The 17,495-nt window shown below is 44.4% G+C and overlaps 2 protein-coding genes across 2 annotated transcripts; one reads left to right on the forward strand and one right to left on the reverse strand.

The window, feature by feature from the left end:
- The first annotated feature begins 1 nt into the window (after nt 1).
- Nucleotides 2-14,760, forward strand: pter (phosphotriesterase related). The gene is made up of 6 exons (XM_083653800.1): nt 2-70; nt 8,613-8,896; nt 9,033-9,201; nt 10,129-10,394; nt 11,268-11,408; nt 12,564-14,760. Exons 2-6 carry the CDS (start codon nt 8,634-8,636, stop codon nt 12,772-12,774), a joined length of 1,050 nt encoding a protein of 349 aa, XP_083509926.1. The 5' UTR covers nt 2-70; nt 8,613-8,633; the 3' UTR covers nt 12,775-14,760.
- A 256-nt stretch (nt 14,761-15,016) lies between these two features.
- c1ql3b (complement component 1, q subcomponent-like 3b) lies at nt 15,017-16,211 on the reverse strand (the record flags this gene model as incomplete). The annotated part of the gene is made up of 2 exons (XM_083653804.1): nt 15,017-15,196; nt 15,597-16,211. The coding sequence occupies 2 exons, from the start codon at nt 16,209-16,211 to the stop codon at nt 15,017-15,019; spliced, it is 795 nt and encodes a 264-aa protein (XP_083509930.1).
- Nucleotides 16,212-17,495: the final 1,284 nt, after the last annotated feature.

Below are 17,495 nucleotides of genomic sequence, written 5' to 3' on the forward strand. Positions count from 1 at the left end.
TGGGTAATCCCTGTTGTTATTGCCCACCACGGCGTTTCTAGAGAAGAGTGGATCGCAAACCATAAAGAAGGTCAGCAAAGTATGTTATCGTTTCAGATACGTTACGAGAATATAATCGAAGAAACTCTAGTATCGTTTCGACTTCCTGTTGCAGCCTTGTGTTTTTTGCACTTTGTTTCAGGTGATTTTCACGGAGTTCCAGTCAGATGATTGTTCCCTTGCACAGAATGTTGCACTGTGTAACGTTACCAGATTTGTTACAGCAGGTCTGCATAGGCTACTTTTACAAAGTAGACCATAGCCAATATAGAAAGGCATGAATTGAAGTTAGCTCCTGGACGGGCAGATGTTTTTAAAAGAGATCACGAGTCGAGTTGCACTGTCCAGTCCAAAGGTCCCTCTTGGCTCATTTCCACCACATTTTACAGCCCTGCACAGCCCGTCACCACTCGGCTCTACTTGTTTCAACCCATGGACGTTCTGCTTCGACCGCCGTTCATCTGCCCCCGCCCACACCTGGTCGTCATAGCGACCGCATATCTGCCCTCCGCCCATGTTCCGAAGTAGGCTATAACATATAACGTTACAATTAAATCCATACACAGAACTTTTAAACTGTTTATGAAATACTGGTGCCTCTAAATGACCTACAGTGTACATGGGCAAATGTGACAATCGGCCAGGAGAATGGATATCACTTTGTTGTTAGTCAAAACTCACATGCGCTGCGCGAGGGACGGGTGCGCAACCCACTTTTTTAGAGAACCAAGAGTGCAGGGTGCTACGGGCGCTCAAAAGTCGCTCATCCCGATCTCGACTCTTCTCCTCCCTGGCACCCCAATGGTGGAACGAGCTGCCACCTTCGGTCAGGACTGCTGAATCACTGCCGATCTTTCGGAAAAGACTAAAGACTCACCTTTTCAGGCTCCACCTGGGCCCTTCTTGATCTAACTTCTTTCTCTCTCTTTCTAAAAAAAAAAGAAAAAAAAAAAAAAATCATCCTAAACTAAAACTCGCACCACTGTTCCTTCAGGATTTGTAGTTGTCATAGACTGTGCTCCATAGTTGATTGCTCTATTGCTGACAAAAAGTGTGTTATTGTAAGTCGCTTTGGATAAAAGCGTCTGCCAAATGACGTAATGTAATGTACTGTAATGTGCAACCAGAGCACACACACACGCACACTCCCAGCTGCACACTGGCCCGCCTCTGACACCGCCTGCCCGTCCAAAGACAACTCCAGACGGAGGTGTCGTGCTGTGACAGTGGGTTCACTCTGAGCAAATCTCCTCATCCACAACACTGCTGTTTGCTGATCTTCCTGTATGTCCCACCTGCACACCACTCTCCAGCACCAAGAGGGGTCAAGGAGTCTGGAGGAGATGTTCTTTGTTTTGCAGCCTCTAACGTCCGGCCACAGCCAGACTCAGAGAGGAGCTGCAGCTGCTGCCACGGGACTCTGCCGGCTGCTATTTGTTTTCTGTGCTCGTCGCTCCCCACGCTTCTTCTCCCATTAGCCGTGCTTTGGCGCAGCCTCAAAGATGGAGTACAGCACGAATACGATGGGCAGGTTGTGCAGGTTGTTGTTAGCTGCTGTTGTGTTTGTTGCTGTTGAGATGTTGTTGTTTTTCGCTAATGAATAAGATGTCGCTTTGGCAGAAGCACAAAGGTACAAAGACACAATTGAGTCTATCTAATCCAGGGTTTAATCCAAATTAACAACAAATGCCAGTATTTACTTCATATACCTATGTTGTCAGCAGCAGAAAGGACTTCCTGACATGAAAAGGACGGGCCTGAAGTGCTTTTAATAAATTACATCTATGTGTAGTCATAGACTAAATTTCAATCATGGAAGACCAAATAAGGCATTACTAGAGCACCCCATGCTGTCATAACCCTCAGCCCAAATGACGTCACTAAATGACGTCTCCATCTCCGACGTCACCTTCTACATGACGTCACCTTTGCAGTGTGACGTCAGTTGCCCAAATGACGTCAGTTATGACATCATAAATGCCCTTCTCCTGGTACTATATAAAGCCCCATCACCACAGCTTAAATCACACTTGTGCAGTCATCACTCACCTCGTGTCAGCATCACGCATTCATCCAGCATCTCCAGAGCAAGAAGCTTCATTCAGTCCAGCACCATGTCCGAGTCCGAAAACGAGCAGCAAAGTTTCAGCTTCACCGTGGACGCTTTCCTCCAGAGCACATTCAACGCCCCGGCCAGCCTCGGGCAAATCCCCAATCCCCAGGCTCCATCTCCGGGCGTCACAGGCGTCTCATGGGACGCTCCCCTCACCAGGGGCCGCGGCCGCAAAAGAAGATCCAACGTCAAGGAGGTCCTCGTCTCGCCTGGATCTCAGTCCGCACAGCACTCCGGAGGCCGCGGCCGCGGCAAAAGAGCCCAGAAGTCCACCTCCCCCGGATCTCAGTCCGCACAGCACTCCGGAGGCCGTGGCCGCAGCAAAAGAGCCCAGAAGTCCACCTCCAAGAAAGGCCCAGCGAAGCGCACCACGACCGCCGGCTCCTCGGCGGACGCGCCAAGGCTCCAGCCCCTCCAGGCCTCCAAGATCCCCTGATCGCAACGATGTCTTCACTGGTCGGGTCCCTCATCGACATCGATGCCCGGCTGAGGACGCTCGCGAGCCCCACGCTCCCCACGGCAGCAGCCCAAACAGCCCTGCCCCAGGTTTCAGGTCGTATCCCCCCTTTTCAGCCGGCATCTCTTCCGGCGGCCGCACTCATTGCAGGCCGGGTGCTAATCCCCGAGCAACTCTGCCCTGTTGCATACGGCCGCTTCCCTCTCCCGTGTCCGGTCGGGTATTATCAAACATGCATTTAGTCCCTGGTTTCAGTCAACGTCGCGGCATTGCTGCTGCACTCATTTCAGGCCGGGTGCCAATCCCTTAGCATACGGCATACGGCCGCTTCCCTCTCCCGTGTCCATTCGGGTTTTTAACAACATGCCTCTAGTCCCAGTTTCCAGTCAACCTTTTCTTTTTCATAGCATGTTTCCTCTCTTACGCATCCAATCCATCGATCCAATCCCAGTCATTTAGATAAAGTATAACCCTTGTAAACTTTTCCGGCCATGCTGAGTAGCGCGCTAGCTACCTGGCTAGCCACCGGCCTTCCATGCTATACTGCGCATGCGCGTGGCTGGTCTAGCGTTGCCAAAGATGCGCATTGCAAACGCAAGATGCGACACTATCGTCTTCCGTCGCATGCTTCAGGCAAAATGGCGATATACTCAAACTGTCTATTCTGATTCAATAAAGTTTGTTAAAATTATATTACGAGTCTCTCATGATTGAAATGGCAGTCAGACGTCTCAAGAGCTACCAAGATCAACTTCTCCCACAGCCTGTGTGGGGAGCATCCTTCTTTATGCTCCCAAAACTAATGAATAAAGAGCTGCAGGATGGTCTTGATGGAACATACACAACAAGACTCCTCACGCATGTCCAGAAGCTTTCATGGAGGAACCATCCCACAAAATCTCAGATTTATGGTGGCATGGCATCCCTCCCATCTCAGTTGTGGCACAAAGAAGAGTCCACTTTGCTGGACATTGCTACAGAGCAAAAGACCAGATCATCTCAGATATTCTGCTCTGGAGACTTCCCTGCCCATCAAGAGGAAGCAGACCACTCACATCTCCAGATGTTCTAACTAGGGATACAGGACTGACCGTGAATGAGCACCAGAATCCAGTGACAACAGTGTCTGTGTCTGAGATCTGAGCGTGATGATGTGATGATAACATTTGAATGCCTCAGCTATATACAGACTTTGGTCTTTGCCCGTTTTCCAACTTTGGCCACCATCAAAGCAAAAACAAGGCTCCTGATTGGCTGCCTACTCTACACAAAGTAGTAGCATTTAAACTTTAAACGTTTGCTCCTTTTCTCTGCTGCCTGGATAAGCTGCTACTACTAATCATAGCTTTACAGTAATAGGATTCATATCAAAATGTGAAACATTTGGACTTTGACATGGTAAATGGCCTGCATTTATATAGCGCTTTACAATCAGTAGGTACATTCACCCATTCATACACCGATGGCGGCAGGCTACCACGCAGGGTGCTGGCACACCATCAGGAGCAATTTGGGGTTCAGTATCTTGCCCAAGGACACTTCGACATGCAGACTGGAGGAGGCGGGAATCGAACCACCGACCTCTTTTATCCAAGGCGATTAGTGGACGACCCACTCTACCTCCTGCAGACATAAATCTTACTTTATTGCTCTTATGTAAACTCTGCTGCAACAACTTTGCATTTGCAAACCATGTGGGAAAGGTAGAGCCCCTCCCCCTTATCAACAAACCACATTATGTCCGGTTTTATTACAGTGTCAACGGAGCCAAGGGCTACAAAGCATGCAGTTCTATATTTATGCTGAAGTTGTCTCACTTCACATTATCTCTCGATTAAATTGTGTCCGAGTTTTGAGATTTCAAGAGCATAAGATTGAAGACGGTTTCCTACAAATATTAAAGGGATAGTTCGGTTTGTTTGAAGTGGGGTCCTATCAGCTAGTGAGATACACTAACTTAATTAGGTACAGTGTTCAGGAGTGAGTGCGCATTGTGGAACGAGACCGTGCACTCAGCGCAGCAGCCAAACCAGCCTTTTAATAGACGAGTTGCGACATCTCCATTCACTCCAATGGACCAGGTTTTTTTTTACCTCACAAAGGTTCCCGGAAGTAAGGTTCTGGATTAAGCAGCGCTGTCGAGTTGCAGCAAAATGGACCGTTTGAAACTTTGAAAGGGTCAGACGTTTAAAGAATCAAATTCTATATTATCAGCTTTATTTTAGCATGATTCAAACGTAGCGCGAGCCCCCTTAAGGTGACCAGATGTCCCCGATTTTCAGGGACAGTCCCCGTTTTTGGTGACCTGTCCCCGGTTGGAGCTGTCCCCGAAAATGTCCCCGATTTTCTAAACCTCATCCGCGGCTGAGATTACTGTTTTTCAGAGGCTGTAGTGGGCTCATTTGGTGAATATACTGATATCATATGAAACTAGAGGACCCAAGTCATCCCCTGGCCACAACCATGTCGTGCTAGCTTGTCAGTAAGGGGGCTAAATAACGCTCCAAACCTAGGCTAAATTTGTGATTGTCCATTTTTTGTATTTCATAGATTATAACATTAGATATTTTAATGATATATTGATTGCCGAACTGGAAATGTCCCCGATTTTCATTTCAGAAATCTGGTCACCTTACCCTTCCTGGCTATTCATTGGCTACTGAGTCAGGCATTGTGGACCTCTGCTGGCACCACTCTCTTACTAGATTACTCTGGCCGGTACCTGAAAAGAGCAATAGTGACGGCAGAGTTTTTTTCCAGTTGAGATAAAGTGACAGTGGCGTCGCGCCCCTTACTCAAAACATTATGGATTATTGAGACTGATGAAATCGTTCTCTCTCCCTTGTGTTGTTGAGTGTCAGCGTAAAACTGTGAGAGAGTTTTACGCTGACCTGCCTCTTTGATGCATTTAGACTGTTCTATGTTTTTGTTCTGTTTTGTTTCCCCTGAAATGTGTTTACTTGGCCAGTCTCTTTGGAGCACATGGCTGTCAAGGACCAAGACGTTTGGTTTGCCAGCCATGTAAGAATCACTGCATCATAGCAGGGCACACATAATGTGTCGTTACCAAATAAGACATCGTTTTATCATTTCATGTGTACATTTGCTCCGTCTGTGTCACTTTCTGCCTGAATTCAAACATTACGATTTCACTCTGAAAGTCTTCAGCACAGACAAGAGGCTACGTTTATGCATAAAGGAACATATAACAAGTATAGTTGACACTAGGGCTGTGGCGATTCACTTATCTCCCGATTTGATACTATCACGATTCTTGGGTGCCGATTCGATTTATATTGCGATTCTTAAGTATTGCGATTCTACGATTATTGCGATTCGATATTACGATTTATTGCGATTTTTGTTTATTTTTTTCTTTTCTTTTTTCAGTTTGTTTGCTTTTTTACACTAGATTAGAACATGGGAAAAGTTGAATCATACACTAGAGACTGTATATTATATATCATGAGTAGGGCTGGGCGATATAGTTAAAAACAGGGGCAGACTGGGATCATAATTCAGGCCGGGCATTAGATACCAAGCAGGCCAGGCGATATGGGCCAACGCGCGTGAAATTTGGGCCGTTTGAAGCCAGATTTGGGCCGTTTGAAGTCCAATTTTACAATTAACCCTGAAGTGTAATTATTACTTCAGACTAACTAATAAAGTAATAAAACCACTAGTAAACCAGTAGGCGGCGCCTGGCCTGCTGTTCAGTGAGTGGCCTGACTGCAAGCACCCAAATTTTTTTTTTTTTTTTTTTTTTTTTTTTAATTTGCGATTATCGATTCTGGAATAAAAGATCGATCCAAAAAATCGTGACATTAAAAATCGCGATACTTAGGTGAATCGATTTTTTCCCCCACCCCTAGTTGACACTGTGTCTGGCCTTGCACCGAGTTGTTTTTTGGACTGAGTGTGCCTGTCTGAGAAATGTCAGGTTGAGCTTCAGAGAGTGGAAACCAGAGAGGCAGAGGTCATTGTTATTCCCAGTGTTTAGTAGGGCTGTTGAAACGAATTTTGATATTCGAATATTATTCGAATTTAATAATTATGAACGAAATTCGATTATTATTATTTTTTTAAAATGAATATTTTTTTTTTTTTAATATTTTTTTTTTTTTTTTTTTTTTTTTTTTAGAACACTAGAACAGTGACAAGTTCTGACAACATACTTGAAGAAAAGAGTGTTAACTGAAGTTGACTGTTGAAGCTGCTATACTGTTTATTGATAAGGAGCTCAAACAAAGGCTGTGTCTTTTTTTATTATCAATTATTTTATTTTAGCATTTCAGACAGCACCAATACATCACTGATGAATATTAACTAAGCTCTGGTTATCTGACCTATTTTCTAATGCAATGAATGTATATGTACATTGTACAAGGAACATGTTTTCTTAAATAAACATCATTGCTGGACTATTTGTGATAAGCCTAATATTATTTTGAATATTCATCCACCATTCACTTTTCCATCTACATTTGGTAAAATGCTTAGAAAAAGTTTTACTTGGTCAAACCCAAAGATTCAGCTATATTTAGAATCAGAACATAACATAAGAGAAGACAACAATTCACTCAGACCAAAAAAAAAAAAATTTTTTTTTTTTTAAATTCAATTAAAAATTAATTAAAATATTCGAATATAATTCGAATATTAAAATGTATAAAGCACTGAAATTCGAATTTGATTATAGAGGGAGATTGACAGCCCTAGTGTTTAGGGTCCCGCTGGTCTTAGACCTGACGCATCCTGTCGACCTGCCTGTGCATGTGTGTGTGTAGGTGTGTGTAAGTGTGTGTGTGTGTGTGTGTGTGTGTGTGTGTGTGATTCTCAATGTTTTTTATATCAAGGACCCTAATTTAGTCCACATCGAGGCACCGACCCCCCATTGAGATGTTGTCCCTCTGACCCAAATCTGAGAAGATGTTTATTGTTAGATACATATGAGTTTGTCCAGAATTCTAGGACTCTCTGTATTTGTAGGTAGACATAACAGAGAAACTATGATCAAAACAGTCTTCTTCTAAATTAAATAGTGTTGTTTAACAATTCATAAATCTTCTGGGGACCCCCTGGAACCCCCTCAAGGACCTCTGGACTAGGGATGTTCATTTAGAAAATTTTCCAAAATCGATAATCGGTGAAAATTAACGATCAATTATCGATTATCGATCATATTAATACTTAGAAAATTTTCAATTTTTTCAATTTTTTCTTTTTTTTTTTTTTTTTTACAAAATGAATGCCTATGGCAGAAAATACGAAAGACAACGTGTTCTCCTCAATTAACTCTTTATTTCAATGTGTCTCCTCTCCAACACTGCTGTCCCCGGCGCATGCCGGTGTGAATTTCCCATGTTTAAAACAGTTTTGTTGGCACAAAGGCCCGTGCCCAGCCAGAAAACTAGAGACTATATGAAGCTCCACCTCACGTTAGTCGGCTGTGCAATGGAGTGGGGCGAGGAGGAACGAATTCCACCCAAACCTAGTCCAAATTTTTTTTTTTTTTTTTAATAATTAAAAAATCGATCCAAATGCCACAGGATCGATTCCAATCCTTAACGGTCCATAGCAGGGACCTGTTTTTATTTTTTATTTTTTATGAAAGGTCCATAGAAGTAAAATCAATCATCAAAACATCTTAGCCAGTGAATGGTCACAGAATTGCTGTTCTGGACCCAACTAATAAAGAGGTGCAAACTATCTGTCCAAAGTCACAATAAATGAAGGTTGCTCCATGCAAAATATTTGTTTTTACACCTACAATATGCATTCTTCAGAGTATCATGGCAATAAAACCCACCTGGACCTTAAATAGAACCTGGTGTCTAAATATGACCAGCACCCAATGTTCCCTGTTAACTTATTTCACAGGAAACAGTGGCATGAAATACAATGTAAGAATATACAGAATCTCCACATAATTTGGTCAGAAAGCATTTGACTTTTTTCAGATCTAAACAAAAACTTTTTTTTTTTTAATGTGTCTCCTTTCAGGCTCGACACTGAAGGCCCATCATGTCGGAGTTGAGCGGGAAGGTCCAGACGGTTCTGGGTGTGGTGGATCCGGAGCAGCTGGGCCGCACCATGACCCACGAGCACCTGACCATGAGCTTCGAGTGTTGCTACTTCCCCCCGGCACCGGGCGACGAGGCGGTGGCCGAGAGCCCGTTCCACATGCAGCACGCGTTCTGGCTGAGACAGAACCCGTACTGCAGCCACGAGAACCTGCTGCTGCAGCAAGAAACCACCGCCGTGCGCGATGAGCTTCTGGCCTACAGGTAGGGTTATCATGATACTAGGATTTCTAACTGATACGAGACCCAAGAAAATATGAATACTCAATACCATTTTCGATACCACGGGGGGGATATAGTATTGATACTTACCGATACTTTTTGACAACCCTGCCTCTAGGAAGGCTGGCGGGGGGACCATCGTGGAGAACACCACTGCGGGCATCGACCGAGACCTGCCCACCCTCAGGCAGCTGGCCCGGGACACGGGGGTCCACATCATCGGCGGAGCGGGGTATTATGTGGACTGCACCCACACAGAGGCCACCAAGAGGATGACTGTGGAGAAGGTGCGGCCCGTGCTGGCTGGAGGTTCCATCATGGAGAGATCATCAAGATCAAATCCAACAAAGTGGTAGCGCTGTCGCCTCACAGCAAGAAGGTCCTGGGTTTGATTCCCGCCTGGGACGCTGTGGGCGCTGAGGGTGTGTCCCCATTCCCATGTCCTCAGTGCCTATGGCCCAGGTGGGGTCGTCATAAAGGGCCTTTCTGTGTGGAGTTTGCATGTTCTCCCCGTGCTCCCCTGGGATTTCCTCCAGATAGGAACACCCGCTGAGGAAATCCCCTAAAGAAATCTCCTATATGAAATTAAAAGTTTTGCTACTTGAGCAATTCACGTTAGTCGTCTTTCATCACGAAACTTCAAAAAGTTCACATTAAAGTAGAAATGGAAAATAATTCAATATAATTGTGTATCGTCTTTCAGTGGAATTATATCGTGATGATACAGTATGAAGATATTTTGATACACAGTGATAATGATAATAATAATTGATTGCATTTATATAGTGCCTTTTTAGATACTCAAAGCACTTCACATATCTTATTATCTCAAACCACAATTCATCCATTGATTCTACAAAGTTGTCAGGCTATACATTAATCTGCTTGTCATTTATTAAAGCACATTTCCCCCATGATGATTTTCTCGTGCCCAGGCAAAACAACAAGACACACTGATAACACACCCCCAGGGGAAAACACAACTTTTTAGAGGATACAGATTTTGGCACATGTATAGTGAATGTGCATATTATTTTCATGGATTATGGAAATATTTTGTCATCATTGTCTAGCTCATTCAAATCCAACACATTGAAGAGACAAAGCAGCACACCCAGAATATGTATGTCTTAACTTTACTCATGTGTGTATTAATGGCTAGACCAGAGTGACGCTGTCCTACCTTGGCTAACACTGTATCTCGTGCCCCTCAGCTCACCGACATCATGGTCGGCGAGGTGCTTGACGGGGCGGACGGCACAGACATCCGCTGCGGCGTGATCGGAGAGATCGGCACCAGCTGGCCCATCAGCGAGAGCGAGACGAGGGTGCTGAGAGCCACGGCTCTGGCTCAGGCCCAGCTCGGCTGCCCCGTCATCATCCACCCCGGCCGGGATCCCGCCGCGCCCGCTGAGGTGCTCCGCATCCTCCAGGAGGCCGGCGCTGACATCAGCAAAACTGTCATGTCTCACCTGGACAGGTAAAAGCTCCCTGACAACCGTCCAGCTAAGCGTAATTAAAAGTAATGTTTAGAATACCTTTCTTTCTAGTGACGTGAAATAAAATTACAATCTTTAAAGGTGCTGCATGTAGCGGTTTTAAACATCAACATATCAAATTAATTGTGATACCTTGATATAGTTACTGTAAACAAATCAGACTGTGGTTTAGACCAGGGGTTTTCAAAGTCTGAGACTATGGGCCTGCCCTCAGACAAAGCTTGGAAAAAGGTGCTTCCCCTTAGTTTACTTGCTTAGTTTTGCCTATACAATAAATAAATCCAAAACTACTGTATCTCTGAAACATCTGTTAAACAAACTTACACACATTTAGACTATTCTATGTGATTTGCTAACTTTTGATAGATACAGTAATAATAGTAAGTATTTACCAAGTAAATAGTAATAACTAATGTAAAATAAATGAATAAAAATCACTTCCATTCACTGAGCCTCCCCTGAAAACTGTTTGGAGCCCCCCTGGGGAGGCCCGCCTCCCACTTTGAAAACCTCTGGTTTAAACAATTGACAGTGTCCATCTCATGCCAGTGGACTACATTTCACATAAATCTCGTTGCTTCATGTCAGAAGATGTTGGTACTTGACACCCCCACCCCCCAGAAGTTGTTTATCTCACTTCACAGCAGCTATCTTCCCATCTTGTGCCATAAAGCAATCCAGTAGATTTACCACAAAATGTGACCCAGTGGGGTCACAAATGTAAAATGCAGTGTGGAGGCAGTTACAGCTGCTGATTTTCTCAGCACTGGTCTTACTTGGTTACAGTACTAATGTCTCAAAATGAATTTATTGATGTTAAAATGTACCGTGACTTATTTGCTCTCTCACTGTAGGACCATATTTGATGATGGTGAGCTACTGGAGTTTGCTAAGCTGGGCAGTTACCTGGAGTATGACCTGTTTGGAACGGAGATGCTGAACTACCCATACAGGCTGGAGGTGGACATGCCCAGCGACAGCCAGAGAGTCAAGACGTGCGTAACATTCCCTCTGAGATTATTTTTCCACAATACATTTAGCCATACAGTATCTGATGTGTGCATTTATGTTCATGTTTATGTCCATGTGACACCCCGTCGCTGTCCGGTGGAAACCTCGTATCTCCAAGAAATATATATATATATTTTTTTTTTATATAGGAAGAACAAGCACAGATCCTGTACATCCCACGGTGCCCACCGGGATCGCACATCCCGATCGCACATCCCGGCATATATATATATATATATATATATATATATATATATATATATATTATGGTTCCGCGCCGATGCCGATTCGGGACTGGATGGCCCCCCCCGGGGCATATTCTGGGCATCCGAGTCCCTGGAAGCTATTCCTGGATCTATCGAGAGTGATGACATTATCACCGATGACATCACAATGGGACCTTTGACATCATGATGTGACGTTCCCAACCGATGATGTCATAACCAACCAGACAAGGCAATACAGTTCTGACGCCTTATGATCCACGATTGACGTTTTAAGATTGACGTTCAATGCCACGCCGAGCTAGCAGGTACAGTCAGCTCCAGAGAGATGAGACTGACGATGAAGATGACTGGAACATGGATCGATCATACTTCTGGTGGAACTGGGGTGCTACCCCAGGCCGACATCCAGGCCAGGCCGAGACACATAGACCAGACCATCCAGGTCAAGAGCGGGCGAGACGGCGGGACCTCCATCATGTTCTAACGGACCTGCCTGAAACAATGCAAGCTACAAGATACGAGCCAAGATCATACTGTACCTCCAAGAGGAGATGGTTGGTTCTCTGAACCTACTTGCGGGTAGTCCGCAAATCCCCCGAGAGAGACCTGCTCCGCTCCGGCTCCACATGCCCGACTGGAACTCTCTAACACACACACACACACACACACACACACACACACACACACACACACACACACACACACACACACACACACATACTGTATATATATAAAGGCCGGATTTGGAGATATGAGGATTCCACTGGACAGCGACATATTGCGTGAGATTAGTCAGTATGTTTGTGGAACATGTCCTTTAACACATTGTAAGTGCCATGTATGTTATGTTTTAAGCCCCTCATTTGCTTTATATCATATCTCTTATGTCTGCTTGTTCATATTGGTCTTCAGCTTGGCGTTCCTTGTGAAGGAAGGCTACGAGGACAAGATAGTGGTCGCACACGACATCCACACCAAGAACCGTCTGACCAAGTACGGCGGCCACGGCTACTCTCACATCCTGAACAACATCGCGCCCAAGATGCTGAGCAGAGGCATCTCCCACAAGCAGGTGGACAAGATCCTCATCCACAACCCCAAACACTGGCTCACCTTCAAATGAGGCCTTAAGCAAACACAAGGCTGTTTCATGTAGCACAGGCGTGTAGAACTCATTTTAGTTCACGGGCCACATGCGACCCAATTTGGTCTCAAGTGGGCAAAACAAAGAAAATCAATCATAACCTTTATGACAAAACCTCACAATGTTCTAGTTTCTTTTAGTGTAAAGAATTACAGGTACAGATTTCACGTAGGGTTATCTCAGCTACCGCCAAACAAATGATCAAATATACTGTCTGTAACTGTGCATCACAAGTGAATTTATAATTGAACTGTGTAATTCTCTATATAGGGTAATGAAAATAGTTGACCATTTAGTGATGAACACCGAATCATGAATAGGCTTAATATTGCTCCTGAAACCTGGCAGCTGTTAGCCTTCACAAGTGCATCACATTGAAGGATTGAAGGACTTCTCAGTGCAATTTTTACACTTTGTAAAGTCATTTTGTGTCACATGATGAGGGGGTCTGACACCCCCTCATGTAGCCCTTATCTTTAAATGATGCACTAATACCCCACAATAAGTGATTTAATATGTGTGCAATAATCACGGTCCAAACAGCTTTTTTTTTATAAACGTTTGGACCCTGTAACGAAAGAGCTAACAGTGTTCCTACACAAATTAATCATGAACACAATTGTGAATGTATACCGAAATATCAGCACAGCACAATGCTTTGTAGCTTCCACCCTCTCGACAGAGGGAGTTTCAATTTGAAGGAAAAATAATTATAGGCTTTTATTTCAGCCATGACTGAAAAACATTTTTATGGATCTACGACTGAATCAAAACTTCACTTTATGTGTATGATTCAGTTCTATACACTAAGCAAATTATCTAAACAAACCTCTCAATAGCAGTTTTGTTCTGGTCCCATGACAATGAACATTTTGTGCCCAAAATGTGAAAGTGAAACTGCAACACAATATCTGTAGAAATCAGAATGTAATCTAAGACAGACAAATATTTTATTTTCCTTGGGGATTTTGCCTGCATTGTGAAGCGGTGCTCACAAATATGGTGCTAATTGATTTTCTGTCAGTGTCAGTTTTTCTTAATGACATTTCCACAAACACTTTTTACCGAATGAAAAGGTATAATTGTGTTAGCTAATATAGCGAGTAATCAGTATGCTGCTCTGCTCTTAACACAATGTAGCTTTGTTGGATGAGTTGTCCTGTTGCCCCTCAGTGGGTGTCTGGGTGTCTATGGGAGGCGGATGGCTGGCAGACCCAAGTGAAGGACATGGTCTCCTCTCATCTGGGAACAGGTGGCCTCACAGAGTGACTTCACCACATGATCAATGGCATCACCACAGCCGACTGCACCGTGAACGATTATATACAATAACTTTGAGAAAGCTCCTGGGGGGATTAGGAACTTAGCCAGAGGAAGATTTTCATTTTACATTACATTTTACATCTTAGGCATTCAGCTGACAGTCTTATCCATACAAACATACAACAATCAACGAGCAAGTAGGAGTTCAGTGTCAAGTTCAAGGGAGCTGTGAGAGGACATATGGCTGTATATGGGACCATCCGGTTACAGGATGGCCTCTGTAACCACTAGTCCACCCAGGTGCCCCACCCAGGTGTCAAACTGACACAAAAGAAAAATGAGTCACAGATCATAATGGTGACAGCGCTTGAATCATAATCAGCCTTTACTGTTTTCTTGTTTTTCTTGCAGAAAGTTTTTATGCTGCACATATTGAGATGTCAGTTACTTTTTTTTTTATAAACATGCAATGCTACATCTTTCAACATTTTCACTCAAAATGCAACTACTATGAGACAGGATGATTTTAGGATGATGGAGTTCTAAAGTTCAATAGGTTAAGAAGTATTTGTATGTTACCAAGTACCGACATAGTATGGCAGACAAACTAAACGTAATTGGTAATGCGTTCAATGTGCAATAAAGACAATCATTATTTGACAAAGAAAAAAAAATAGTGCCATCCTTAAGAATTAAGCCTACTTACAGTCTTCATTCAAAACAGTGTTATAATATAATTACCTTCAAAATTGTAGCTCTTTGCTATTGAAAGGGAGAATTCCACCCCCCACATCACTACCCCAACATTTTTCTTGGTTTCTTTGCAATTCATGTTAATACTTATTACAATTGATGGAAATGGTGGCCTGTCTAATAATACAACCGACTTTGAATGGAGCATGAAGTGAAGCGGGCTATGCGGGGGAGGGGCGCTTCTCCGGGTGGGTCTGCGCGTGTTTCAGTCAGCATACACCATGAAGCCGGAGAAAGTGCTGTACTTGTTGTTGTTGCCCCCATGCGCCTTTCCGCCGTCCAGCTTGATGTAAATCTCGTCCCCCGGCTCTAGATGGAGGACAACGCTGTTGCTGGCGTAGTCGTAGTTTTGGTCTGCATCTTGGGCAATAGCGCTGGCTCTCACCTGGAAGGCAAAATGCAAGACTTCAGATTACAGCAGGAACTTGTTTCACATTGAAATCAGCACCGCGGACAGCTCCATCACACGAGGAGGTCCATTATCATTTCAATTCAACCCAACAACTGCACTCACTTTCTATGCCTTAATGTCTCGCAAATTTGATTCTCTCAATGCTTTTCCAGTTACACTGTAACAGAAATGTAACCATAACTTAGTGCACAGGTTAAAGCCATGCGCAAAAGTTGTGCGTAAACGGCACGTTTAAATTTGTTCGTATTTTTTTTGCAATGCTGACTAGATCCTGTCTTTTCACAGTTTGTTGCCAAAACTACACTAAATGTAAAAAACGAACAACATATAGCTGCGTATACGAGGGCACGAGGAGGCAGTGTCTTACTCTTACCTGATTGTTTTTACAGAGGTCAGCCCACATACTGGTTCCGTCCCCGCCTCGCATTAGCACATGGTAAACAAAGAAGTAAATCCCAGGTATTGAACAGGTGAATTTCCCTGAAGCAGGGTCGTAGTGGTTGCCAAGATTGGTCACAACGTCGTCGAATTTCAGCACTTCATATCCCTCATGTTGCTTCTTCAGCCCAGCATAAAACGCTATCTTTGGCACGGTGTTGTATGTGGCTGCGCTAATGACACCGTTGGGGTCATTTAACCCGGGTGGACCCGCAGGTCCCGGTACCCCTCTGTCCCCGGGCAGACCAGCAGGTCCGGGTGGTCCGGGCTCGCCCATCGGACCCCTCGGACCCATCCTGCCCATGCGTCCCTGCTCGCCTTGCGGACCTTGGATGAACGTTGGGAGCGACTGAACCAAGCGGTTGTCTTTGATCGTGTTGGTCGCCTTTGATGCTGTGGCCGTGGTCGCGGTCCCGTGGGAATCGCACACCATCTGACAGGAGCCGAGCATCTCGTAGCGGGCTGGGGTCCCGGCGGAGTTCACCAGGACCGGGATCAGGACCACCAGCACGAGCACCAGGGCGACGCCACACACACCAGTTGCGATCATCTGCGCTCTGCCGATCCGCGGTCTGCTCCGGGGCGGAGGGGCTTCCAGCCTGGCTGTTTCTGGGAGAGTTTGCCGAGTGGAGAATCTGTGCTGGTCCTGCAACCACTAACGCTATATTAATTTAACTTTTGTAAATAAAATAGTCATATAGTCCTATGTGTGAGTGTGCGTAAAAGTGTCCATCCACAACTTTTACGCGCCGCAATATCCGCTCGCCGTGCTCATCTCCACAGTTATATGTCTTCTTACCACACGAACAATAACAGAACAACTTTGTGAGACAAATTAAATAACCTGTCCTGTGTTATGGGGTTATGCAGCACGGGTTGAAGCGCACAAGTTTCTGCCCACCACGGTGCCGCAAGAGAGAATGGGCTGTTACCTGTTTCTGATTGTGTTTGGAGGGGAGGGGGCTCAGGCTGATGGATGGGATAGAATCCATTTAGCTCTTCAATCAAGAGAGAAAGAGAAACGTGGGAAAGTGAGACATGATTTTAATCTTATAGAGTTAGAAACATAAAATGACACAAAATTGGCCCAACATGCGTTTCTATTTACAAATGTTGAAAACAGGTTTCATTATTGAATGCATTTGTGTGTGGAGTAAGGGGCATACTGTAGCCTACCGTATATTGTATTATAAAAAATATAATTATAATTATAGTATATTAAATATTATTACAACCCAAGCAAATGGTCACAACTTGGCACAAACACCTAAGGTCTTCAACATAATTAGGCTCCTAGATGACAGAGGCTATACTCCTTTGGTACCTGGTCACACCTCACTGGCTGCCCTTGTCCAATTTATCATCTGGAGAAAATCTATAAAGCCACTGAAAGGAAGGAGCGAGTCACTATAGGAATTGGCAATGAAGGATGTTTTCCACACAAACATGTACTGATGAAATGACAGAATAATCTATAATAATAATGCGCCTTTTAGAATGAAAATGGGGTGAGATAACTTAATCTGGCATTTCCTGTGGGAATTAGGCATTAGAAGCTGTAGTCTATTGTTTTAGTCATCTCACTTTGTCCGGGGTTGTGGAGGTGAATCAGGTTAGTTAAATAAGTGGTTCTCAAAGTGGGGTCCGGGGACCCCCAGGGGTCCTTGGAGGGGTTTCCGTGGGTCCCCAGCAAAAAGGGAGATAATTTTCACTATAATTCCATCCATAAGTAACACAATGATAGAATGTATGAATCTAAAAGCAAAACATATCAGATGGGAGAGCCAGAGACAAAATCTTTTGATTCTCATTCTCAAATGGGGGTCCGTAGTCT

The sequence above is a fragment of the Poromitra crassiceps genome (assembly GCF_964638095.1).
Source record: "Poromitra crassiceps genome assembly, chromosome: 17".
Lineage (NCBI taxonomy): Eukaryota > Metazoa > Chordata > Actinopteri > Beryciformes > Melamphaidae > Poromitra > Poromitra crassiceps.